General features: G+C 45.7%; 1 protein-coding gene across 1 annotated transcript; it reads right to left on the bottom strand.

The window, feature by feature from the left end:
- Positions 1–34: 34 nt before the first annotated feature.
- On the bottom strand, positions 35–27,963 carry LOC147169846 (uncharacterized). The gene is made up of 9 exons (XM_086082055.1): positions 27,936–27,963; positions 3,002–3,279; positions 2,054–2,173; positions 1,566–1,630; positions 1,219–1,370; positions 712–899; positions 484–548; positions 254–393; positions 35–117 (listed from the first exon to the last, which is right to left on the bottom strand). Exons 1-9 carry the CDS (start codon positions 27,961–27,963, stop codon positions 35–37), a joined length of 1,119 nt encoding a protein of 372 aa, XP_085938181.1.
- Between the last annotated feature and the right edge of the window lie 27 nt (positions 27,964–27,990).

Below are 27,990 nucleotides of genomic sequence, written 5' to 3'. Positions count from 1 at the left end.
AATTGTGTCTGTCATGGTCATGAATATAATTGATCTATAATTCTTGGAGCATCAGTACCAATGCCACCAACGTCATGGATATGGTTGCCAGTGAGAACACTACAGGCCGAGATGCATCTGGAAGAATTCAGAACAGTATGGGTCAATACAAAAGACAATGCATGAAAGGAAACTTTCACATATTAACATATGACAAACTGTTGATGAAAAAAATAATACAGTATTGGCTTCAGTCATCATTTTAATACGGTACCTGCAGAAAGACTCCCTTGCACAATGTTTAGGGAGGAGCTGGCAAGTTCACCGTTTAGTCCAGCTATTACGCTGCTAGGAGAGGGAACCGCAAATGGATTTTGGAAGACGAGAGTCATGCTGGCAATGACTGATCCGTTCCTTTGGTGTAAATGACAAAAAAAGCAGTATTAAAAAGCTACGCCATTTTGACCCCTCATCACTTACCAAATGAAAGAAAATTAGTCTTACCTAAACGAGTTAACTAAAGATCGATTGAAAGAAGAACCAAAGAGGCTTGTACAGGCCGTGTTCACCTGAAATGAACACAATAAAAAAACATACAATTAAAAAGACAATTTATACAACAGCTTCTGCATCATGATCGCAAACCCAAATAATGCAAGACCTCACATCAGTCAATGTAAACTGAACCTTCTCGTAATAAAAAGGACACAATAAAATGTGTACACATTTTACCTCTGAGACTACTGCTGTAGCCAAAGATTGAAATGTTGGTGAAAAGGTGTTGGTGAGAGCTTGTGTAAAAACTTCGTCAAGACTAAACACAAGATCGAGGGTGCCCTCATTGGGTAAAGGACGGTTTGTATTTGCGACAGGGGCAGCAGTTGTAGTCCCAGAAGGTGCCATTGTTGTTGGAACGACAGCTGCAAGGATACATCGAGAGAAGAAACTGTTAACAAAAATAGCATTTTGTTAACTTTTCAATTCATCCAGTTTTTTATTTTCAAGTGTAGGGTTCTTATTCTATCACACCAATTTTGCTTAAATGGGTCCTCATCGTAAGGTTGGACCTCTCATGGTTCTTGAAAAGATTACCATTCGGAATCACGTGATGCAAACCTGGGAAAACTAGCTCTCTGATCTAAGCATAAGTAACGTACATTTGAATGGTTTGACAGTCAAAGAACATGATTGTTAAATGAAATCTGCACATTTTAATTTGGAATGAGGACAAATTCTTACGGGATACGGCAATGGTTGACACATTCAGAGGGAGGGAAAAGTCGGAGCTGTTGCCTGCTGCCTCCACCAGAGCGCTTTCCACAGAAGTAGCATTTGGCACTGTGGCAGAGCTGTTGAATATCAACTCGGATTGGACCACAACCGAACCTCGACTGGAAAAAAAAATATATATATTTTTTGACACCCCCAATACATTGGTTGTACATGTTGCTGCATAGCCAAAACAACAAACGCTCATGAACAAATTTGAGGAGAAAAGGGGAGACTCAAAATGACAACATTCACAGCTGTAAACATCTGAATGAAATACTGTTGCTTTGTCTTTTTCAATAAATATTGTAACATACCGAAAAGAAAAGACTCGAGATCGGATGAATCTTCTTCCAAAACGTCTCGAATATACACGATTGAGCTGTGGAGAGGAAATATTAATTAAAATATCATCAATAATTTTTTCTGTGTCATTTGCATAGGTGTCCAACTCCGGTCTTTGAGGTCCAAACCTTTGCATGTTTTAGAGGATTCCCTCTTCAAACACAGTTTAATCAAATAATCAGGATCATTATCAGGCTTCTGGAGAGCTTGCTGATAAATCAGGTGTAATTTAGGAGGGAAAGCTCTAAATATGCAAGACTGCGGCCCTCGAGGATCATAGTTGGACACCTGTGTTTTAAAATATTTTCCCCTCAGTAGAAGGAATTAGTCTCAATGCATATACATTCATGAACATACATTTAAAAAAATCAGATTTAAAATAATCAGATACTCTAAAAAATGTGTATTGTACATAACAAATGCATTACATTTTAAAAACAAACATTACTGGAAAAATTACCTGGTTTTCTACTCGGGTCGCCAAATCTTGAAACTGAGTAGAAAATGAATTGGAAAGTTCTGGCACGAAAGTCTGGTTCAAGCTAAATCCCAGGTTCACCCTTTGTTGCGCGGGTGCTGTTGTTGTTGTAGAACTGGTAGGGGCAGTTGTTGTGGTTCCGGAAGTTGTTGTGGATGGAGAAGGGGCAGTTGTTGTGGTTCCGGAAGTTGTTGTGGTTCCGGAAGTTGTTGTGGTTCCGGAAGTTGTTGTGGTCACATTTGCGGAAGGCGTGGTCATATTTGCGGAAGGTGTGGTCACATTTGCGGTGGGCGTGGTTACATTCACGGCAGGCATGGTCACATTTGCGGAAGGTGTGGTCAAATTTGCAGAAAGTGTGGTCACATTTGCGGCAGGCGTGGTCACATTTGCAGAAAGTGTGGTCACATTTGCGACAAGCGTGGTCACATTTGCAGAAAGTGTGGTCACATTTGCGACAGGCGTGGTCACATTTGCAGAAAGTGTGGTCACATTTGCGACAAGCGTGGTCACATTTGCAGAAAGTGTGGTCACATTTGCGACAGGCGTGGTCACATTTGCAGAAAGTGTGGTCACATTTGCGGCAGGCGTGGTCAAATTTGCGGCAGGTGTGGTCACATTTGCGACAGGCGTGGTCACATTTGCTGAAAGTGTGGTCACATTTGCGGCAGGCGTGGTCACATTTGCGGAAGGTGTGGTCACATTTGCGGAAGGTGTGGTCAAATTTGCGGCAGGAGTGGTCATATTTGCGGCAGGAGTGGTCATATTTGCGGTAGGCGTGGTCACATTTGCAAAAGGTGTGGTCACATTTGCGACAGGCGTGGTCACATTTGCGGCAGGCGTGGTCACATTTGCGGAAGGTGTTGTCACATTTGCGGCAGGTGTGGTCAAATTTGCAGCAGGCGTGGTCACATTTGCTGAAGGCGTGGTCACATTTACGGCAGGCGTGGTCACATTTGCGGAAGGTGTGGTCACATTTGCTGCAGGCGTGGTCACATTTGCGGAAGGTGTGGTCACATTTGCTGCAGGCGTGGTCACATTTGCGGAAGGCGTGGTCACATTTGCGGCAGGCGTGGTCACATTTGCTGAAGGCGTGGTCACATTTACGGCAGGCGTGGTCACATTTGCGGAAGGTGTGGTCACATTTGCTGCAGGCGTGGTCACATTTGCGGCAGCAGTGGTCACATTTGCGACAGGCGTGGTCACATTTGCTGCAGGCGTGGTCACATTTGCGGCAGGCGTGGTCACATTTGCGGCAGGAGTGGTCACATTTGCGACAGGCGTGGTCACATTTGCGGCAGGCGTGGTCACATTTGCGGCAGGCGTGGTCACATTTGCGGCAGGAGTGGTCACATTTGCGACAGGCGTGGTCACATTTGCTGCAGGCGTGGTCACATTTGCGGCAGGCGTGGTCACATTTGCGGCAGGAGTGGTCACATTTGCGACAGGCGTGGTCACATTTGCGACAGGCGTGGTCACATTTGCGGCAGGCGTGGTCACATTTGCGGCAGGAGTGGTCACATTTGCGGCAGGCGTGGTCACATTTGCGGCAGGAGTGGTCACATTTGCGACAGGCGTGGTCACATTTGCGGCAGGCGTGGTCACATTTGCGGCAGGCGTGGTCACATTTGCGGCAGGTGTGGTCAAATTTGCAGCAGGCGTGGTCACATTTGCGAAAGGCGTGGTCACATTTGCAGAAGGTGTGGTCACATTTGCGGCAGGCGTGGTCACATTTGCGGAGGGCGTGGTCACATTTGCAGAAGGTGTGGTCACATTTGCGACAGGCGTGGTCACATATGCGACAGGCGTGGTCACATTTGCGGAGGGCGTGGTCACATTTGCGACAGGAGTGGTCACATTTGCGGCAGGCGTGGTTACATTTGCGGAAGGTATTGTCACATTTGCGGCAGGCGTGGTCACATTTGCGGCAGGAGTGGTCACATTTGCGACAGGAGTGGTCACATTTGCGGAAGGTGTGGTCACATTTGCGGCAGGGGTGGTCATATTTGCGGCAGGCGTGGTCACATTTGCTGAAATTGTGGTCACATTTGCGGCAGGCGTGGTCACATTTGCGGAGGGCGTGGTCACATTTGCAGAAGGTGTGGTCACATTTGCGGCAGGCGTGGTCACATTTGCGACAGGCGTGGTCACATTTGCGGCAGGCGTGGTCACATTTGCGACAGGCGTGGTCACATTTGCGACAGGCGTGGTCACATTTGCGGAGGGCGTGGTCACATTTGCAACAGGAGTGGTCACATTTGCGGCAGGCGTGGTTACATTTGCGACAGGCGTGGTTACATTTGCGGAAGGTATTGTCACATTTGCGGCAGGCGTGGTCACATTTGCGGCAGGAGTGGTCACATTTGCGGCAGGCGTGGTCACATTTGCGGAAGGTGTGGTCACATTTGCGGCAGGGGTGGTCATATTTGCGGCAGGCGTGGTCAAATTTGCAGCAGGCGTGGTCACATTTGCGACAGGCGTGGTCACATTTAATGAAATTGTGGTCACATTTGCGACAGGCGTGGTCACATTTGCGACAGGCGTTGTCACATTTGCGGAGGGCGTGGTCACATTTGCGGCAGGCGTGGTCACATTTGCGACAGGAGTGGTCACATTTGCGACAGGCGTGGTCACATTTGCGACAGGAGTGGTCACATTTGCGGAAGGTGTTGTCACATTTGCGGCAGGCGTGGTCACATTTGCGGCAGGCGTGGTCACATTTGCGGAAGGTGTTGTCACATTTGCGGCAGGCGTGGTCACATTTGCGGCAGGCGTGGTCATATTTGCGGCAGGTGTGGTCACATTTGCGGCAGGCGTGGTCACATTTGCGACAGGAGTGGTCACATTTGCGGCAGGCGTGGTCACATTTGCGGAAGGTGTCACATTTGCGACAGGAGTGGTCACATTTGCGGCAGGTGTGGTCACATTTGCGGCAGGCGTGGTCACATTTGCGGAAGGTGTCACATTTGCGGCAGGAGTGGTCACATTTGCGGCAGGCGTGGTCACATTTGCAAAAGGCGTGGTCATATTTGCGGCAGGTGTGGTCACATTTGCGGCAGGCGTGGTCACATTTGCGGCAGGCGTGGTCACATTTGCGGCAGGAGTGGTCACATTTGCGACAGGCGTGGTCACATTTGCTGAAACCGTGGTCACATTTGCGGCAGGCGTGGTCACATTTGCGGCAGGCGTGGTCACATTTGCGGCAGGAGTGGTCACATTTGCGACAGGCGTGGTCACATTTGCGACAGGCGTGGTCAAATTTGCTGAAATTGTGGTAACATTTGCGGCAGGTGTGGTCATATTTGCGACAGGCGTGGTCACATTTGCAAAAGGTGTCGTCACATTTGCGGCAGGCGTGGTCACATTTGCGGAAGGTGTGGTCACATTTGCTGAAACCGTGGTCACATTTGCGGCAGGGGTGGTCATATTTGCAGAAGGTGTGGTCACATTTGCGGCAGGCGTGGTCACATTTGCGACAGGCGTGGTCACATTTGCGGCAGCCGTGGTCACATTTGCGGCAGGCGTGGTCACATTTGCGACAGGCGTGGTCACATTTGCGGCAGCCGTGGTCACATTTGCGGCAGGTGTGGTCATATTTACGGCAGGCGTGGTCACATTTGCGACAGGCGTGGTCACATTTGCAGCAGGCGTGGTCACATTTGCAGCAGGCGTGGTCACATTTGCGGCAGGGGTGGTCATATTTGCGGCTGGCGTGGTCAAATTTGCGACAGGCGTGGTCAAATTTGCTGAAATTGTGGTCACATTTGCGGCAGGCGTGGTCATATTTGCGGCAGGTGTGGTCACATTTGTGGAAACCGTGGTCACATTTGCGACAGGCGTGGTCACATTTGCAGAAGGTGTGGTCACATTTGCGGCAGGCGTGGTCACATTTGCGGCAGGCGTGGTCACATTTGCGGAAGGTGTTGTCACATTTGCGGCAGGTGTGGTCATATTTGCGGCAGGTGTGGTCACATTTGCTGAAACCGTGGTCACATTTGCGGCAGGCGTGGTCACATTTGCGACAGGCGTGGTCACATTTGCGGAGGGCGTGGTCACATTTGCGGCAGGCGTGGTCACATTTGCGGCAGGAGTGGTCACATTTGCGACAGGCGTGGTCACATTTGCGGAGGGCGTGGTCACATTTGCAGCAGGCGTGGTCACATTTGCGACAGGCGTGGTCAAATTTGCTGAAATTGTGGTCACATTTGCGGCAGGCGTGGTCTTATTTGCGGAAGGTGTGGTCACATTTGTGGAAACCGTGGTCACATTTGCGACAGGCGTGGTCACATTTGCAGAAGGTGTGGTCACATTTGCGGCAGGCGTGGTCACATTTGCGGCAGGCGTGGTCACATTTGCGGAAGGTGTTGTCACATTTGCGGCAGGTGTGGTCATATTTGCGGCAGGTGTGGTCACATTTGCTGAAACCGTGGTCACATTTGCGGCAGGCGTGGTCACATTTGCGACAGGCGTGGTCACATTTGCGGAGGGCGTGGTCACATTTGCGGCAGGCGTGGTCACATTTGCGGCAGGAGTGGTCACATTTGCGACAGGCGTGGTCACATTTGCGGAGGGCGTGGTCACATTTGCAGCAGGCGTGGTCACATTTGCGACAGGCGTGGTCTTATTTGCGGAAGGTGTGGTCACATTTGCTGAAATTGTGGTCACATTTGCGAAAGGCGTGGTCACATTTGCAGAAGGTGTCGTCACATCTGCGGCAAAGGTGGTCACATTTGCGGCAGGTGTGGTCACATTTGCGACAGGCGTGGTCACATTTGCAGCAGGCGTGGTCACATTTGCGACAGGAGTGGTCACATTTGCGGAAGGTGTTGTCACATTTGCGGCAGGCGTGGTCACATTTGCGGAAGGTGTTGTCACATTTGCGACAGGCGTGGTCACATTTGCGGAGGGTGTGGTCACATTTGCGGCAGGCGTGGTCACATTTGCGGCAGGAGTAGTCACATTTGCAGAAGGTGTGGTCACATTTGCGGCAGGAGTGGTCACATTTGCGACAGGCGTGGTCACATTTGCGGCAGGCGTGGTCACATTTGCGGCAGGCGTGGTCACATTTTCGGCAGGCGTGGTCACATTTGCGGCAGGCGTGGTCACATTTGCGACAGGCGTGGTCACATTTGCGACAGGAGTGGTCACATTTGCGGCAGGCGTGGTCACATTTTCGGCAGGCGTGGTCACATTTTCGGCAGGCGTGGTCACATTTGCGGCAGGCGTGGTCACATTTGCGACAGGCGTGGTCACATTTGCGACAGGAGTGGTCACATTTGCGGCAGGAGTGGTCACATTTGCGGCAGGAGTGGTCACATTTGCGACAGGCGTGGTCACATTTGCGGCAGGCGTGGTCACATTTTCGGCAGGCGTGGTCACATTTGCGGCAGGCGTGGTCACATTTGCGACAGGCGTGGTCACATTTGCGACAGGAGTGGTCACATTTGCGGCAGGAGTGGTCACATTTGCGGCAGGAGTGGTCACATTTGCGACAGGAGTGGTCACATTTGCGGCAGGAGTGGTCACATTTGCGGCAGGAGTGGTCACATTTGCGGCAGGAGTGGTCACATTTGCGACAGGAGTGGTCACATTTGCGGCAGGAGTGGTCACATTTGCGGCAGGAGTGGTCACATTTGCGACAGGAGTGGTCACATTTGCGGCAGGAGTGGTCACATTTGCGACAGGAGTGGTCACATTTGCGGCAGGAGTGGTCACATTTGCGACAGGAGTGGTCACATTTGCGGCAGGAGTGGTCACATTTGCGACAGGAGTGGTCACATTTGCGGCAGGAGTGGTCACATTTGCGGCAGGCGTGGTCACATTTGCGACAGGAGTGGTCACATTTGCGGCAGGAGTGGTCACATTTGTGAAAGGCGTGGTCACATTTGCGGCAGGCGTGGTCACATTTGCGGCAGGAGTGGTCACATTTGCGACAGGCGTGGTCACATTTGCGGCAGGCGTGGTCACATTTGCGGAAGGTGTTGTCACATTTGCGGCAGGCGTGGTCACATTTGCGGCAGGCGTGGTCTTATTTGCGGCAGGTGTGGTCAAATTTGCGGCAGGCGTGGTCACATTTGCGACAGGAGTGGTCACATTTGCGACAGGAGTGGTCACATTTGCGGCAGGCGTGGTCACATTTGCGGCAGGAGTGGTCACATTTGCGAAAGGCGTGGTCACATTTGCGACAGGAGTGGTCACATTTGCGGCAGGAGTGGTCACATTTGCGGAAGGTGTTGTCACATTTGCAGCAGGCGTGGTAACATTTGCGGCAGGCGTGGTCACATTTGCGACAGGAGTGGTCACATTTGCGGCAGGAGTGGTCACATTTGCGGCAGGCGTGGTCACATTTGCGACAGGAGTGGTCACATTTGCGGCAGGAGTGGTCACATTTGCGGCAGGAGTGGTCACATTTGCGGCAGGAGTGGTCACATTTGCGACAGGAGTGGTCACATTTGCGGCAGGAGTGGTCACATTTGCGACAGGAGTGGTCACATTTGCGGCAGGAGTGGTCACATTTGCGGCAGGCGTGGTCACATTTGCGACAGGAGTGGTCACATTTGCGGCAGGCGTGGTCACATTTGCGGCAGGCGTGGTCACATTTGCGGCAGGAGTGGTCACATTTGCGACAGGCGTGGTCACATTTGCGGCAGGCGTGGTCACATTTGCGGAAGGTGTTGTCACATTTGCGGCAGGCGTGGTCACATTTGCGGCAGGCGTGGTCACATTTGCGGCAGGTGTGGTCAAATTTGCGGCAGGCGTGGTCACATTTGCGACAGGAGTGGTCACATTTGCGACAGGAGTGGTCACATTTGCGGCAGGCGTGGTCACATTTGCGACAGGAGTGGTCACATTTGCGGCAGGAGTGGTCACATTTGCGGCAGGTGTGGTCAAATTTGCAGCAGGCGTGGTAACATTTGCGGCAGGCGTGGTCACATTTGCGACAGGAGTGGTCACATTTGCGACAGGAGTGGTCACATTTGCGGCAGGAGTGGTCACATTAGCGACAGGAGTGGTCACATTTGCGGCAGGAGTGGTCACATTTGCGAAAGGCGTGGTCACATTTGCGACAGGAGTGGTCACATTTGCGGCAGGCGTGGTCACATTTGCGACAGGAGTGGTCACATTTGCGGCAGGAGTGGTCACATTTGCGGAGGGCGTGGTCACATTTGCGGAGGGCGTGGTCACATTTGCTGCAGGCGTGGTCACATTTGCGGAAGTTGTGGTCACATTTGCGGAAGTTGTGGTCACATTTGCGGAGGGCGTGGTCACATTTGCGAAAGGCGTGGTCACATTTGCGGCAGGAGTGGTCACATTTGCGACAGGCGTGGTCACATTTGCGGCAGGCGTGGTCACATTTGCGGAAGGTGTTGTCACATTTGCGGCAGGCGTGGTCACATTTGCGGCAGGCGTGGTCACATTTGCGGCAGGTGTGGTCAAATTTGCGGCAGGCGTGGTCACATTTGCGACAGGAGTGGTCACATTTGCGACAGGAGTGGTCACATTTGCGGCAGGCGTGGTCACATTTGCGGCAGGAGTGGTCACATTTGCGAAAGGCGTGGTCACATTTGCGACAGGAGTGGTCACATTTGCGGCAGGAGTGGTCACATTTGCGGCAGGTGTGGTCAAATTTGCAGCAGGCGTGGTAACATTTGCGGCAGGCGTGGTCACATTTGCGACAGGAGTGGTCACATTTGCGACAGGAGTGGTCACATTTGCGGCAGGAGTGGTCACATTAGCGACAGGAGTGGTCACATTTGCGGCAGGAGTGGTCACATTTGCGAAAGGCGTGGTCACATTTGCGACAGGAGTGGTCACATTTGCGGCAGGCGTGGTCACATTTGCGACAGGAGTGGTCACATTTGCGGCAGGAGTGGTCACATTTGCGGAGGGCGTGGTCACATTTGCGGAGGGCGTGGTCACATTTGCTGCAGGCGTGGTCACTTTTGCGGAAGTTGTGGTCACATTTGCGACAGGCATGGTCACATTTGCGGAAGTTGTGGTCACATTTGCGGAAGTTGTGGTCACATTTGCGGAGGGCGTGGTCACATTTGCGAAAGGCGTGGTCACATTTGCGGAAGTTGTGGTCACATTTGCGGAAGTTGTGGTCACATTTGCGGCAGGCGTGGTCACATTTGCTGCAGGCGTGGTCACTTTTGCGGAAGTTGTGGTCACATTTGCGACAGGCGTGGTCACATTTGCGGAGGGCGTGGTCACATTTACGGCAGGCGTGGTCACATTTGCGGATGGCGTGGTCACATTTGCGGCAGGCGTGGTCACATTTGCGGAAGTTGTGCTCACATTTGCGGAAGTTGTGGTCACATTTGCGGAGGGCGTGGTCACATTTGCGAAAGGCGTGGTCACATTTGCGGAAGTTGTGGTCACATTTGCGGAAGTTGTGGTCACATTTGCTGCAGGCGTGGTCACATTTGCGGAGGGCGTGGTCACATTTGCGGCAGGCGTGGTCACATTTGCGGAAGTTGTGGTCACATTTGCGGAAGTTGTGGTCACATTTGCTGCAGGCGTGGTCACATTTGCGGAGGGCGTGGTCACATTTGCGGCAGGCGTGGTCACATTTGCAAAAGTTGTGGTCACATTTGCGGCAGGCGTGGTCACATTTGCGGATGGCGTGGTCACATTTGCGGCAGGCGTGGTCACATTTGCGGCAGGCGTGGTCACATTTGCGGCAGGCGTGGTCACATTTGCGGAGGGTGTTGTCACATTTGCACAAGTTGCTGTGGACATGGTAGGGGCAGGTGTTATCGACCCTTGTAGAGTATAACATTAACAAACAATTCAATAATAGTATCTAGAATGAATTTCATGGGTTTCTTATTAAATTGTTAACTTTAACATGAAGCATTATATGGCTAAATTTGACAAATATTACAGCAATTGTTAGCTTTCATATACAATACTTTGTGATCTCGTTCTCACAGTCCCTGCAGAGTACAAAATAATATGTTATTTTATAATCTGTAGACATTATTCTGTAAATTGTCTCGCTCACATTGTATACACTGTATTCTGAACACACACACACACACACACACACACACGTTGAGAGAGAGAGAGAGAGAGAGAATTGAGTAAAGCAAACATGCACACCAAAATACCTGTGATGAGCAGAAGGAACACGACAGCTTTTATACTTCCCATTTCTTCTTCCTGTTAAAAACAAATTTGATGATGGATAATCAAGATCTTGTCATCCACCAATCACACATTTCAGGTCCTCCGCAAGGTGGATGGATGGATGGATGAATAAATGGATGGATGGATGGATGGATGAAATATGCTAAAAGGGTTGTCTCTGAATGAGTTTTGTAACATGGCAACAATTTCTGCAATTACTGAAGGCAGAAGTCAATTCAAATACAACTTGAGACAAGGCAGAGCAAAAGCCTGTACCATCCTAAGTGACTTGACTCCTTATTGGTGCTGCTGAATGCTCTTGCCTTAAATTGCAGTCTTAAACAGTCTGCTTGAAAGTACAAAACTTGGATCCGAAATGATATTACAAATGTCATTGGTTTGAGAATTAACCTGAAATTGTTGTGGTACATGCAACCCTTCTTTGTCCTTCTAAATTGCCATGTTCCAACCCGTGAATTATAACCCTTATAATGTTCCTTCATATTACTTTTGGGATATTCTCACAAACCCACATTAAAACTAATGGAATCTACAATAGAAACATTCTTGATTTGTTATTTATTTAAACACATTATTTTTTTAAAGTTAATCTCCGTGTAATTTCAGTGTTTTCTTACCTTTCAGATGAGTACGATGATGTTCTCGTCACTGCCGTTAAGTGAATGCCCTTGTGTTTTGATTTGATGCCATTTATATGCCACATCCTATCATTTATTTCCAAACATTTTTTCAATGAAACTCGCAGAACTTGTTCAACCCATGTGCCAATATTTCCATGTCAAAATAATGCAGTCAGACTTGTTATATGATGTGGCGCCGTAAACAACATACAGCCTATCAAAAGCACAGAAGCTTTCATACATGGATATTAATATCTATTTACGGGTTTAAACCAACAAGACACAGCTAACCCACCACCCCCGCTCGGCCCCAGACGACCGGTTCTGCAGAACCACCTACGAGATGGTTCTAAAAGGCACTACTATTGTAACGGCTCTCCGCCGAAAAATTATTATGGAAACATGAACATCCGGGGCTGGCCAAGGCCGACTCGGTGTGAAACCGGTCTAGTGGAAAAGAAGCATAAGTGTGACATCATTTGAATGCAACCATTGTTCTTAATACTTAAAAGAATAATTTCCCTGAAGTGATACAGATATAGCATCAGCGGCAGGATAGCATCTGTGTGGAATGCTGCAAAGACAAGTTTGGCATTTGTGATTCACATCTCCTGTATTTTTGTGTTGAAAACATCCATCCATTTTCTTAACCATCTTATCCTCACAAGGGTCGCGGGGGGCGCTGCAGCCTATCCCAGCTGGCTTCGGGCAGTAGGCGGGGTACACCCTGAACTGGTTGCCAGCCAATCGCAGGGCACACAGAGACGAACAACCATACTCACAATCACACCTATGGACAATTTGGAGTGTTCAATTAACCTGCCATGCATGTCTTTGGAATGTGGGAGGAAACCGGAGTACCCGGAGAAAAACCCACACAAGCACGGGGAGAACATGCAAACTCCACCCACTCATGCAATTCATTTTCTTTATTTTCATGACTATTTGCATTGTAGATTCTCACTGAAAGCATCGAAACTATGAATGAACACGTGTGGAGTTATGTACCTAAAAAACGTGATATAATTGAAAACATTTTATTTTCTAGTTTCTTCAAAATAGTCACTCTTTACTCTTTTTTGCACGCTCTAGGCATTCCCTTGATGAGCTTCAAGAGTAGTCACCTGAAATGGTTTTCCAACAGTATTGAAGAAGTTACTAGAGGTGAGAATTCCAAGACTGTGCGAAGCAGTAATCAGAGCAAAGGGTGGCTATTTTAAAGAAACTACAATATAAAACATGTTTTCAGGTATTTCACCTTTTTTAAGTACCTTCAGTGAGACTCTACAATGTAAATAGTAATGAGGGTAAAGCAATTGACACATTGAATAATGTGTGTCTAAACTTTTGGCCTGTACTGTAAGCAGACAACCCCGAACACTTACATTCACATCTATGAACAATTTTGTGTTCTTGGTGAAGCAAACGTTTTTGACATAAGGGAGTGAGTCAGAGTATGGATGGATTGTGTTGAAAATATGAACATCAAAGGAGATAAAACAAAGTTTTAAAATATTTTTTAATCACAATAAATAGTCTGAGATCTTACACACTAGTGCGTCATGACATGTACGGTGGTCAAGTAATATGCGATAATGCGACGTGGAGCAAGTGGTTAGCTGGCTGTCCAAATTGCCCAACAGAAAGAGGACACTGTACAGTATATCAGGCAACTATATAGTGCGCGGCTAAATAATGAATAAAGACATAAAACATAATGACTGAAGGGTTAAGGGCGGACATTTGGACACAGCCTTAATGTTTTCAACACAACTCCTAGGAAAAGGCTAAAGATAGCCTTTGTGTGCTAACTTCAATTAAATTGTGTGTGCGTGCGTGTGCGTGTGTGTGTGTGAGTGTGTGTGTGTGTGTGTGTGTGTGTGTGTGTGTGTGTGTGTGTGTGTGGTCTTGTTTTTTTTACATAAAGGGGCTAACATTTCGGGATTTCACAGAGTCGAAAAAAATCGACAATTTAAAGTTATTGTCACCCCAAACAAAAAACATAAACAATAAAACAATTTTAAAAAATTAAAGGGCAGCAAGATAACAGATTGCTGCAGTAAGGTTGTGTAGTATATTAAAGATAAGATAAGATATGATAAGTTGATACTAGCATGAGTGTTAATTTTTGTCAAAAGTTAGTTACCTGTGTATCTGTAGTATGGCACCGCGCCACATGGTGGCGCCCCTTTGTTTGGTCGTGCCGATGTGTCACATATTCTTTTTAACTTTTAGAGTTTTTTTGCTGTGGACCTGAACAGTCGCGTACCGAACTGTACACTTTATCATAATGCGTGATAGCGCCGGGAGCAAATACATGTGGACATTGAGCCTATTTTTGCTTCCTGCTTGGCTATCCAGTAGTGCCTTTCCATGGTTGTACTTGGCCCAAACCAATCACGCGTTAGACCACGTAGTATCTGTCTTGCCAATGCTTGTGTCCAAATTTACAAGGCTGGGCCTCTGAAGGCCGAATTTGTCGGCTGCATGACGTCACTCCCGACGCGACTCGACAGCACGCACTTCTTATCATCTGTAAATCAGTCATAAGTCCGTGCGTGCTGTTGAGTTGCGCCGGGAGTGACGTCATGCAGCCGACAAATTTGGCCTTCGGAGGATCCAGCCTTGTGAATTTGGACACAGGCAATGAGTTTCCCCAAAAAATGGGCCGAATTCCTAATTATACAACTTTAGCAAGAGTTTATGAGTATGATGACCAATAGCGACCTTTTGTAGTCTTTGGGAAGACACCTAGAGGACAGTAGTGTAAATTTTATGCATGTGACTTTTTGAGAAAGCCTGTTGATCATGACAGCAGTAATGACAAAGTTTTGACGATTCTGAGAAAGTTTTAATTTGTTGAAGTTTTTGTCGAAGTTTTGAGAATTGAAAGGAGGACGGCTGGAGTGAAAAGGCCTTACCTCTATTGTAACAATATTATTTTACATCACTGGAATGAAAAAAAAGACAAAAGATGAACCAGTCTGAGGATGAAAACTTTAATTTGTTTCCACATTTATAAATACACCATTGTGACTGTAAATAATGAATAATTTTCATCAGAATATTAAAGTACTGTTAAATTGTTTCAAAATAACTGACAAGCAATAATAAGTATTTTTTTGGTTTAAATTAGTAGGAAAGCTAAGTCAGTGTTTCGTCCTAACAATCTAAAAAATACATTGTTTTTACAAAAAAAGCAAACAATAGTACAGTGTAGTAGGACAATTATCACAATTACAAATACTAAAAAATTGGCATAATGAAAGAGCAGAGACGCCACCACAGGCGACATAATGAAAACAGAGTGATGAGACAACGAGGCACGCAAGTGGCTGGAGAAAGCTGATTGGTAGACACAACGAGGATGGCTGGCAGGACCAGGTGGAAGACAAGGAACTCCAGATAATTTAAAACAAAACTAAATCAGAACAAAACAAAAGACCGACACTCAACATAGATCATTAGTATACATCTTTTGCTATTTTTAACACTCGGTGACAATCTTCATAATATACTTGATACGTTATTTTATCAGTAATACGTTAATGGCCTGGTAAAGTCTGTGTCTGTCATGGTCATGAATATAATTGATCTATAATTCTTGGAGCATCAGTGCCAATGCCACCAACGTCATGGATATGGTTGCCAGTGAGAACACTACAGGCCGAGATGCATCTGGAAGAATTCAGAACAGTATGGGTCAATGCAAAAGACAATGCATGAAAGGAAACTTCCACATATTAACATATGACAAACTGTTGATGAAAAAAAATACAGTATTGGCTTCAGTCATCATTTTAATACGGTACCTGCAGAAAGACTCCCTTGCACAATGTTTAGGGAGGAGCTGGCAAGTTCACCGTTTAGTCCAGCTATTACGCTGCTAGGAGAGGGAACCGCAAATGGATTTTGGAAGACGAGAGTCATGCTGGCAATGACTGATCCGTTCCTTTGGTGTAAATGACAAAAAAAGCAGTATTAAAAAGCTACGCCATTTTGACCCCTCATCACTTACCAAATAAAAGAAAATTAGTCTTACCTAAACGAGTTAACTAAAGATCGATTGAAAGAAGAACCAAAGAGGCTTGTACAGGCTGTGTTCACCTGAAATGAACACAATAAAAAAAACATACAATTAAAAAGACAATTTATACAACAGCTTCTGCATCATGATCGCAAACCCAAATAATGCAAGACCTCACATCAGTCAATGTAAACTGAACCCTCTCGTAATAAAAAGGACACAATAAAATGTGTACACATTTTACCTCTGAGACTACTGCTGTAGCCAAAGATTGAAATGTTGGTGAAAAGGTGTTGGCGAGAGCTGGTGTAAAAACTTCGTCAAGACTAAACACAAGATCGAGGGTGCCCTCATTGGGTAAAGGACGGTTTGTATTTGCGACAGGGGCAGCAGTTGTAGTCCCAGAAGGTGCCATTGTTGTTGGAACGACAGCTGCAAGGATACATCGAGAGAAGAAACTGTTAACAACAATAGCATTTTGTTAACTTTTCAATTCATCCAGTTTTTTATTTTCAAGTGTAGGGTTCTTATTCTATCACACCAATTTTGCTTAAATGGGTCCTCATCGTAAGGTTGGACCTCTCATGGTTCTTGAAAAGATTACCATTCGGAATCACGTGATGCAAACCTGGGAAAACTAGCTCTCTGATCTAAGCATAAGTAACGTACATTTGAATGGTTTGACAGTCAAAGAACATGATTGTTAAATGAAATCTGCACATTTTAATTTGGAATGAGGACAAATTCTTACGGGATACGAAAACGGTTGACACATTCAGAGGGAGGGGAAAGTCGGAGCCTGCTGCCTCCACCAGAGCGCTTTCCACAGAAGTAGCATTTGGCACTGTGGCGGAGCTGTTGAATATCAACTCGGATTGGACCACAACCGAACCTCGACTGGAAAAAAATATATATATATTTTTTGACACCCCCAATACATTGGTTGTACATGTTGCTGCATAGCCAAAACAACAAACGCTCATGAACAAATTTGAGGAGAAAAGGGGAGACTCAAAATGACAACATTCACAACTGTAAACATCTGAATGAAATACTGTTGCTTTGTCTTTTTCAATAAATATTGTAACATACCGAAAAGAAAAGACTCGAGATCGGATGAATCTTCTTCCAAAACGTCTCGAATATACACGATTGAGCTGTGGAGAGGAAATATTAATTAAAATATCATCAATAATTTTTTCTGTGTCATTTGCATAGGTGTCCAACTCCGGTCTTTGAGGTCCAAACCTCTGCATGTTTTAGAGGATTCCCTCTTCAAACACAGTTTAATCAAATAATCAGGATCATTATCAGGCTTCTGGAGAGCTTGCTGATAAATCAGGTGTAATTTAGGAGGGAAAGCTCTAAATATGCAAGACTGCGGCCCTCGAGGATCGTAGTTGGACACCTGTGTTTTAAAATATTTTCCCCTCAGTAGAAGGAATTAGTCTCAATGCATATACATTCATGAACATACATTTTAAAAAATCAGATACTCTAAAAAATGTGTATTGTACATAACAAATGCATTACATTTTAAATACAAACATTACTGGAAAAATTACCTGGCTTTCTACTTGGCTCGCCAAAACTTGAAACTCAGAAGAAAATGAATCGGAAAGTTGTGGCGTGAAAGTCTGGTTCAAGCTAAAACCCAGGTTCACCCTTTGTTGCGCGGGTGCTGTTGTTGTTGTAGAACTGGTAGGGGCTGTTGTTGTGGTTCCGGAAGTTGTTGTGGATGGGGAAGGGGCAGTTGTTGTGGTTCCGGAAGTTGTTGTGGATGGGGAAGGGGCAGTTGTTGTGGTTCCGGAAGTTGTTGTGGACATGGTAGGGGCAGTTGTTGTGGTTCCGGAAGTTGTTGTGGACAAGGTAGGGGCAGTTGTTGTGGTTCCGGAAGTTGTTGTAGAACTAGTAGGGGCAGTTGTTGTGGTTCCGGAAGTTGTTGTGGACATGGTAGGGGCAGTTGTTGTGGTTCCGGAAGTTGTTGTGGACATGGTAGGGGCAGTTGTTGTGGTTCCGGAAGTTGTTGTGGACATGGTAGGGGCAGTTGTTGTGGTTCCGGAAGTTGTTGTGGACATGGTAGGGGCAGTTGTTGTGGTTCCGGAAGTTGTTGTGGACATGGTAGGGGCAGTTGTTGTGGTTCCGGAAGTTGTTGTGGACAAGGTAGGGGCAGTTGTTGTGGTTCCGGAAGTAGTTGTGGACAAGGTAGGGGCAGTTGTTGTGGTTCCGGAAGTTGTTGTGGACAAGGTAGGGCCAGTTGTTGTGGTTCCGGAAGTTGTTGTGGACATGGTAGGGGCAGTTGTTGTGGTTCCGGAAGTTGTTGTGGACAAGGTAGGGGCAGTTGTTGTGGTTCCGGAAGTTGTTGTGGACATGGTAGGGGCAGTTGTTGTGGTTCCGGAAGTTGTTGTGGACATGGTAGGGGCAGTTGTTGTGGTTCCGGAAGTTGTTGTGGACATGGTAGGGGCAGTTGTTGTGGTTCCGGAAGTTGTTGTGGACATGGTAGGGGCAGTTGTTGTGGTTCCGGAAGTGGTTGTGGACATGGTAGGGGCAGTTGTTGTGGTTCCGGAAGTTGTTGTGGACATGGTAGGGGCAGTTGTTGTGGTTCGGGAAGTTGTTGTGGACATGGTAGGGGCAGTTGTTGTGGTTCCGGAAGTTGTTGTGGACATGGTAGGGGCAGTTGTTGTGGTTCCGGAAGTTGTTGTGGACATGGTAGGGGCAGTTGTTATGGTTCCGGAAGTTGTTGTGGACAAGGTAGGGGCAGTTGTTGTGGTTCCGGAAGTTGTTGTGGACATGGTAGGGGCAGTTGTTGTGGTTCCGGAAGTTGTTGTGGACATGGTAGGGGCAGTTGTTGTGGTTCCGGAAGTTGCTGTGGACATGATAGGGGCAGTTGTTGTGGTTCCGGAAGTTGCTGTGGACATGGTAGGGGCAGTTGTTGTGGTTCCGGAAGTTGCTGTGGACATGGTAGGGGCAGTTGTTGTGGTTCCGGAAGTTGCTGTGGACATGGTAGGGGCAGTTGTTGTGGTTCCGGAAGTTGTTGTGGACATGGTAGGGGCAGTTGTTGTGGTTCCGGAAGTTGTTGTGGACATGGTAGGGGCAGTTGTTGTGGTTCCGGAAGTTGTTGTGGACATGGTAGGGGCAGTTGTTGTGGTTCCGGAAGTTGTTGTGGACATGGTAGGGGCAGTTGTTGTGGTTCCGGAAGTTGTTGTGGACATGGTAGGGGCAGTTGGTGTGGTTCCGGAAGTTGTTGTGGACATGGTAGGGGCAGTTGTTGTGGTTCCGGAAGTTGTTGTGGACATGGTAGGGGCAGTTGTTGTGGTTCCGGAAGTTGTTGTGGACATGGTAGGGGCAGTTGTTGTGGTTCCGGAAGTTGCTGTGGACATGGTAGGGGCAGTTGTTGTGGTTCCGGAAGTTGCTGTGGACATGGTAGGGGCAGTTGTTGTGGTTCCGGAAGTTGTTGTGGACATGGTAGGGGCAGTTGTTGTTGTTCCGGAAGTTGTTGTGGACATGGTAGGGGCAGTTGTTGTGGTTCCGGAAGTTGCTGTGGACATGGTAGGGGCAGTTGTTGTGGTTCCGGAAGTTGCTGTGGACATGGTAGGGGCAGTTGTTGTGGTTCCGGAAGTTGTTGTGGACATGGTAGGGGCAGTTGTTGTGGTTCCGGAAGTTGTTGTGGACATGGTAGGGGCAGTTGTTGTGGTTCCGGAAGTTGTTGTGGACATGGTAGGGGCAGTTGTTGTGGTTCCGGAAGTTGTTGTGGACAAGGTAGGGGCAGTTGTTGTGGTTCCGGAAGTAGTTGTGGACAAGGTAGGGGCAGTTGTTGTGGTTCCGGAAGTTGTTGTGGACAAGGTAGGGCCAGTTGTTGTGGTTCCGGAAGTTGTTGTGGACATGGTAGGGGCAGTTGTTGTGGTTCCGGAAGTTGTTGTGGACAAGGTAGGGGCAGTTGTTGTGGTTCCGGAAGTTGTTGTGGACATGGTAGGGGCAGTTGTTGTGGTTCCGGAAGTTGTTGTGGACATGGTAGGGGCAGTTGTTGTGGTTCCGGAAGTTGTTGTGGACATGGTAGGGGCAGTTGTTGTGGTTCCGGAAGTTGTTGTGGACATGGTAGGGGCAGTTGTTGTGGTTCCGGAAGTGGTTGTGGACATGGTAGGGGCAGTTGTTGTGGTTCCGGAAGTTGTTGTGGACATGGTAGGGGCAGTTGTTGTGGTTCGGGAAGTTGTTGTGGACATGGTAGGGGCAGTTGTTGTGGTTCCGGAAGTTGTTGTGGACATGGTAGGGGCAGTTGTTGTGGTTCCGGAAGTTGTTGTGGACATGGTAGGGGCAGTTGTTATGGTTCCGGAAGTTGTTGTGGACAAGGTAGGGGCAGTTGTTGTGGTTCCGGAAGTTGTTGTGGACATGGTAGGGGCAGTTGTTGTGGTTCCGGAAGTTGTTGTGGACATGGTAGGGGCAGTTGTTGTGGTTCCGGAAGTTGCTGTGGACATGATAGGGGCAGTTGTTGTGGTTCCGGAAGTTGCTGTGGACATGGTAGGGGCAGTTGTTGTGGTTCCGGAAGTTGCTGTGGACATGGTAGGGGCAGTTGTTGTGGTTCCGGAAGTTGCTGTGGACATGGTAGGGGCAGTTGTTGTGGTTCCGGAAGTTGTTGTGGACATGGTAGGGGCAGTTGTTGTGGTTCCGGAAGTTGTTGTGGACATGGTAGGGGCAGTTGTTGTGGTTCCGGAAGTTGTTGTGGACATGGTAGGGGCAGTTGTTGTGGTTCCGGAAGTTGTTGTGGACATGGTAGGGGCAGTTGTTGTGGTTCCGGAAGTTGTTGTGGACATGGTAGGGGCAGTTGGTGTGGTTCCGGAAGTTGTTGTGGACATGGTAGGGGCAGTTGTTGTGGTTCCGGAAGTTGTTGTGGACATGGTAGGGGCAGTTGTTGTGGTTCCGGAAGTTGTTGTGGACATGGTAGGGGCAGTTGTTGTGGTTCCGGAAGTTGCTGTGGACATGGTAGGGGCAGTTGTTGTGGTTCCGGAAGTTGCTGTGGACATGGTAGGGGCAGTTGTTGTGGTTCCGGAAGTTGTTGTGGACATGGTAGGGGCAGTTGTTGTTGTTCCGGAAGTTGTTGTGGACATGGTAGGGGCAGTTGTTGTGGTTCCGGAAGTTGCTGTGGACATGGTAGGGGCAGTTGTTGTGGTTCCGGAAGTTGCTGTGGACATGGTAGGGGCAGTTGTTGTGGTTCCGGAAGTTGTTGTGGACATGGTAGGGGCAGTTGTTGTGGTTCCGGAAGTTGTTGTGGACATGGTAGGGGCAGTTGTTGTGGTTCCGGAAGTTGTTGTGGACATGGTAGGGGCAGTGTTTGTGGTTCCGGAAGTTGTTGTGGACATGGTAGGGGCAGTTGTTGTGGTTCCGGAAGTTGTTGTGGACATGGTAGGGGCAGTTGGTGTGGTTCCGGAAGTTGTTGTGGACATGGTAGGGGCAGTTGGTGTGGTTCCGGAAGTTGTTGTGGACATGGTAGGGGCAGTTGTTGTGGTTCCGGAAGTTGCTGTGGACATGGTAGGGGCAGTTGTTGTGGTTCCGGAAGTTGCTGTGGACATGGTAGGGGCAGTTGTTGTGGTTCCGGAAGTTGTTGTGGACATGGTAGGGGCAGTTGTTGTGGTTCCGGAAGTTGTTGTGGACATGGTAGGGGCAGTTGTTGTGGTTCCGGAAGTTGTTGTGGACATGGTAGGGGCAGTTGTTGTCGTTCCGGAAGTTGTTGTGGACATGGTAGGGGCAGTTGTTGTGGTTCCGGAAGTTGCTGTGGACATGGTAGGGGCAGTTGTTGTGGTTCCGGAAGTTGCTGTGGACATGGTAAGGGCAGGTGTTATCGACCCTTGTAGAGTATGACATTAACAAACAAATCAATAATACTATCTAGAATGAATTTCATGGTTTTCTTATTAAATTGTTAACTTTAACATGTAGCATTATATGGCTAATCTGACAAATATTTCAGCAATTGTTAGCTTTCATATACAATACTTTGTGATCTCGTTCTCACAGTCCCTGCAGAGTACAGAATAATATGTTATTTTATAATCTGTAGACATTATTCTGTAAATTGTCTCGCTCACATTGTATACACTGTATTCTGAACACACACACACACACACACACACACGTTGAGAGAGAGAGAGAGAGAGAGAATTGAGTAAAGCAAACATGCACACCAAAATACCTGTGATGAGCAGAAGGAACACGACAGCTTTTATACTTCCCATTTCTTCTTCCTGTTAAAAACAAATTTGATGATGGATAATCAAGATCTTGTCATCCACCAATCACACATTTCAGTTCCTCCGCAAGGTGGATGGATGGATGGATGAATAAATGGATGGATGGATGGATGGATGAAATATGCTAAAAGGGTTGTCTCTGAATGAGTTTTGTAACATGGCAACAATTTCTGCAATTACTGAAGGCGGAAGTCAATTCAAATACAACTTGACACAAGGCAGAGCAAAAGCCTGTACCATCCTAAGTGACTTGACTCCTTATTGGTGCTGCTGAATGCTCTTGCCTTAAATTGCAGTCTTAAACAGTCTGCTTGAAAGTACAAAACTTGGATCCGAAATGATATTACAAATGTCATTGGTTTGAGAATTAACCGGAAATTGTTGTGGTACATGCAACCCTTCTTTGTCCTTCTAAATTGCCATGTTTCAACCCATGAGTTATAACCTATACAATGTTCCTTCATATCACTTTTGGGATATTCTCACAAACCCACATTAAAATTAATGGAATCTGCCAAAGAAACATTCTTGATTTTGTATTGATTTAAAAAAAAAAAATTCCAATGTTAAGCTCCGTGTAATTTCAGTGTCTTCTTACCTTTCAGATGAGTACGATGACGTTGTCTTCACTGCCTTTGTGAAGTGAATGCACCTGTATTCCATTTATATGCCACATACTATGATTTTTTTTTTTTTTTAACGGATGTGAAACTGGCACTAACTTGTTTTATCGACGTGCCATTGTTGCCATCTTGAAATGATGCAGTCTGACTTGTTAGGAATCGACCGCCTCTCATCCATGCTGCTTGAAAAAAATCCCAGGTTGTTTTACAGTGAGCTGTATTTTGGATCACATGTACTGGGTGGCTATTAATTACATGAACAGGAGTAAAAAATATATATAATGCGGTTGTAGCAAACCACAATGAATCACAGTGACAGTGTTTGTATTAGTAGAGCTAGTCATTCGTGTATAATTGATTCATCAATAATTGACTGTGGATGTCATGTCTTGAAGAAACATACCCAAAATGGAGTATGGCAACTACTTTGTGGTCCAACTAACACCATGACACCCATAGGCCTACGTACAGCCACTTATATAATCCACTATGTCACAACATTCCTGTTGATGTTACCAGTTTGTTGGGATGTAATTAAAATAAATAAATAAATTTGGTTAAAAGGACTTATTTAGTGCCAAAGAAAATCTCAACTGGAATGAATGAGGACCACCTACTGTTGGCAAGCCAATTAAATTGCTATTTGGTTTAATTATGCTAACAACGGTGATAAGTTATGTATAATTTATACCGTATAAATATTGCATACATTACTTATATATGTAAAACCATTAATAAAAATATGCCAACATCATCATGTGATATCCTGAAAAACAATAGAAAACTCTAGCGTAGACGCATGCGTTTAAGTGTCCCTTCAAGTGTCAATGTGTCAAAGTCAATGTGTCCATCACAGACAGCATGGACAACATCAAGCACATTTGAGAATTCCTCCCACACATGCTTCAGGATGTTGCGATCCGCCCTGTTGTCATTCGATCATTCATGCCATCGATATTTGGAAGTGGTGGAACATAAACTTCGTCTTTAACATAGTACCACAAGAAAAGGTGGGGTCGGGGGATCAAGTGCAGAGCGCCAGGTCTGCCATATCAGTCCTACCAATTGAATGGCACTGAAGGATTATGAAACTGCAGCAGTGAAATTGGCAACCAATCAAACTTGGATAACTCGTCTATCAAATGACCAGGGATTCAGTCTGTTACATTACAAAAAAAAGATGAATGAGCTAAAGTTTCACATGATTTGCATATACATTTTAGTTGAATTTTAGTACAGTTTGAGGCTTTGGAGTTTTCATTGGTGTTTTATTTTGATAAATATATCAGATTTCTTCCTCTTGGTAAAGTTAGGCTGAAATTTCACGGGCCATTTCAAAGTTTTTCCGGTTTTGAGGTCAGAAATACAATTTGCTTCTCTAATTGTGACATTTTTTAAATGTAACCATTGTTCTGAATTGTTGAAAGAATCATTTCCATGAAGTGAAGCAGATATAGTATCAGAGGCAGAGTAGCATCTGTGTGGAATGCCGAAAGACAAGTTTGGCGTAGCTCCTTTATTTTTGTGTTGAAAACCATTGTATTATATTACTAAATACTGGAAGTACCCGTGCAATTATCACTCCACGAACAATTGTCTGACTCACACAAACAATGTTATCATCTCATTTGACTCAAAATCAAAAATAACAATAGAAGAAAGAAGAAGCTTTCCTTCGAGCCTCACTTATCAAAAGTTTGTAAAAAAAAAAAAAAAAATCACAGTATGTGGTTATTTTTTGATTGTTCAAACACTTTGTTGTTGAAGCTGGATGTTTCATTACATGCATTGAGCGTGAAATATATTACAGGTATAGTGATGTACAAAGGCTCAATAAAAAACAGACTTGTGTGGTATATGGACGCCCAGTAGCACTGATTAAAAATTGTGGCCCCCTACATTTAAGTTGCTCATCCCTGATGTAGGAGAGCGACACAATCCTATACATTGACCACCACAGACAGCACAGACAACATCAAGACGATTTGAGAATTCCTCCCACATGTGCTTCAGGATGTCAGGGTCCACCGTGTGGATATTCCATCTTTCTGTCATCGATATTTGCTGGACGTGGCGGAACATTTGAAATTTCAAGTGACATTTCCAAACTGTTTCCGGGTTTGAGTTCAGAAATAAACGAGCTTCTGTAATTGTGACATCATTTAAATACCACAACCATTGTTTTTAATACTTGAACAAATATTTCCCATGACGTGACACAGATAGTATCAGAGGAAGAGTAACATCTGTGTGGAATGCTGCAAAGGCAAATTTGGCATATGTGATTCACATTTCCTCTATTTTTGTGTTGAAAACAATTGTATTATATTATAAGGTATATCAGACGTCCCCGAGGAACAAACAAGTACAGTAATCACTCCACAAACAATTGTTTATTTGACTCACACACACAATGCTGTCATCTTGTCTGGCTCAAAGTAAAAAATTAAAAATAAATAGAAAAAGCATTCCTCAAGCCCCATGGACACCAGGAACTCAACAGACCAGTTTAGATGGCAGAGTAAGTTGTATAGTATTTTAGTTTTTTTTTTTTAATATTTAGTATTTTTTATTTTAAGTCAAATAAACATAGCAACGAGTTAGATAAAACAACGCTGGACAGTTGAGCTAAATGAATGATTAGATGAGTGCATGTTGCCCTCTGCTGGATAAAGACAGCAGCTGGAAAAGTCATTATATACTGTCTAATTTGCACAGTACCATTATCCCAAAGCAGCTGCTCATATATATACACATTCTTATAATTCTGTCCAAGATTAAAGGACATCAAGTTGGCATGCAAATTTGCATCATGGCTTGAAGCTCGATTATCTTAAATATTTCTCTCGAAGCGGCTCAACTAGGATAACATGATAATTCTAACACCCCTGACCTGTCATTGAAATGCAAATAAAAATTCTGCTATTGCTATGGCTATGTCTGAGACTTTTATGTCACCATAGGTGAAGACGTCAGGAAGTCACAGGTTGGATAGTGGGGTTTCCCCAATTGGGTTCAATTTTAGATCCAAGGTTCAATTTTAGGTCCAACACTTTTCATTGTGTACATGTCGCCACTTGGCAGGGTCATCGGGAGTCTTCTCATTTATGCTGACGCTTTACATTTGTTTCTCCAAGTGACCACAACTAGATAGATACTCTTTTTAACTGTATTTAAGAAATTAAGTCCCGGATGGCAGATAATTTCATTCGGATCAATCAGGACAAAAAAACTGTCACTGGTCCTGAAACTCAGAGGAGACACATATGTTAAAATTGTAACAACTAATGTCGTATTTGAACTATTTGTTGCCTGCATTATTTACTGATATTAGCCTACATGGCATGAATGTACTATGTAGAGTCGCCTTTTTTATTTTTTATTTTTTTATGATGCACCTCTGTTGAGAAGTTTCTGCATGTTTTCCAGACTTGTGGACACTATTTGCTATTTTCGTGTAAAAAGTTTGTGTTTGGTTTCTCTGCAGAATTTACAGATGCATTTTAAATGTTTAAGCTGTATAAATAACTATAGTGGGGGGGGGGGGGTAGAACAGTTAAGATAACTAAAAAAATATATTTTTTTATGATGTGTTGAACTTGCTGAAAGATGGAAGGGTTCATTTAAAGGAAAAGAGACTTGACACAAGTATTAAAAGCGCAGTTACTTGGTTTGAACCCAGTGCAGAAACCGCATTTAAAAATGTTTTGCTAGTATTTATTGTAGAAAACAACAAATAAAGGTGATAAATACAGAACAAGCAAAAACAGGGGATCAGAAAGTGCTACAACACTAGTCGGATAAATTATGTGCTGGGTAATGCACAGAAAAAAGGCGGCTCGCTTGGTTTTCAACTACATGCATTCAGTCATGGGCACAGTACTCTGATTAAATTACTTTTATTGTATTTACAAATACAGAATGCAAAAAACAAAAAACAAAACAAAAAGCATGCAACTTCAAAGTAGCCCATTAGATGAGACGCGCACATCACCGGCCGGGGACGATCAGTGTAACTTCCGGATCCATACCAAAGTGAACTTCAAATTTGAAGTGTGAAATATATTCCAAATGGATATTTAGAGAATTCACGTGTCTCAGGAAAAACTCCACAATCCTGGACTTGCAGGCATCCTCACAAGTTTTGCGAGTGGTCGCCCTCATTTAAATGTCGCATCACCCAGTTTGCGTCCATTTCATGACGGTACGTAATTGACATACCTGAAGTCGATGGGAGAATCTGCACAGCCAAAAAAAGTGTGCAGCAGCATGTCATTTTTGACTTAAGCCTCCGGGTGCATATGCCTCAGTCACAATAACTTATTGTGTTTGGCATACGCTTATCTCGCACTGCGTGTAGGGCATCAACTATCTGCGGCTTATAAAAATCATAATAATAGTAAATAAAATAATATCAGTGTGTAATGTTTAAAATAAAAGTTTGTAAAGCATATATGTTGTGTACCTCTTCTTTCGACCATACTGGATGAAATTAAATTAATTTTGGGGATGTACGCGGAGCTAAAGGTAAGTCGAAGCGAAGCAAAGCGGGGATGAGAGCGTCCAGTGCGTAGCAATGGTTCTTCCCCGGGGAAATGTTCTGCTCTTAACTGGAGCCTATTTTGGGTGAAATTAAATGGTTGTTTTCCCCCCGTAGCTCCCTCTCACCTTCCCTAGGTGACAGTGCGGAAAAATGATTGATGTGATTTTGTTGCTTTTTTGGCCTAATTGCACAATTTAATTCCATGGTTGGCATTTACTGTGCCAGGCTGTGGTTAAAGGTGATATTGCATGGTTTCAAATAATTATGAAATTAATATCGTTCAATCTATAGATGCCAGGGAACCCATTGGGGAATAAATGAACTCATTACATATAATAAATACGGAGATATGATTTAATTTTATTTTTTTAAGTCCTGAAGGTGTCATGATTGGGGTCAGCTGTTTCTGTTTTCCCTTGCAGTTGCTGGGGAAACAGCTGGAGGGCGGATCCCGCCAAACACACCTGCTGCCCATTAGCTCATCAGGCCAAGATAAAAGCCTGACAGAAACAGCAAGGAGTGTTGGGTTATTACTCCGTGACGCTACTCTGTATCTCACACTACTTACTCGCTGTTTTAGCCGCCCTCGGGCGTGATCTTGTGTTTCCTTGTTTTTGATTAAAACTAAGTTATCAGCATCCCTGCCGTGGCTCTGCTACCTTCCTGCATGTGGGTCCTCCACTCCATGATCGTAACAGAATAACCCGACCAGAA

This window comes from Leptonotus elevatus, chromosome 8 (assembly GCF_054856555.1).
Source record: "Leptonotus elevatus isolate MCC_2025b chromosome 8, RoL_Lele_1.0, whole genome shotgun sequence".
Taxonomy (NCBI): domain Eukaryota; kingdom Metazoa; phylum Chordata; class Actinopteri; order Syngnathiformes; family Syngnathidae; genus Leptonotus; species Leptonotus elevatus.
Note: the sequence above shows the minus strand (reverse complement) of the source record. Positions and strands in the feature narration are given on the sequence as shown.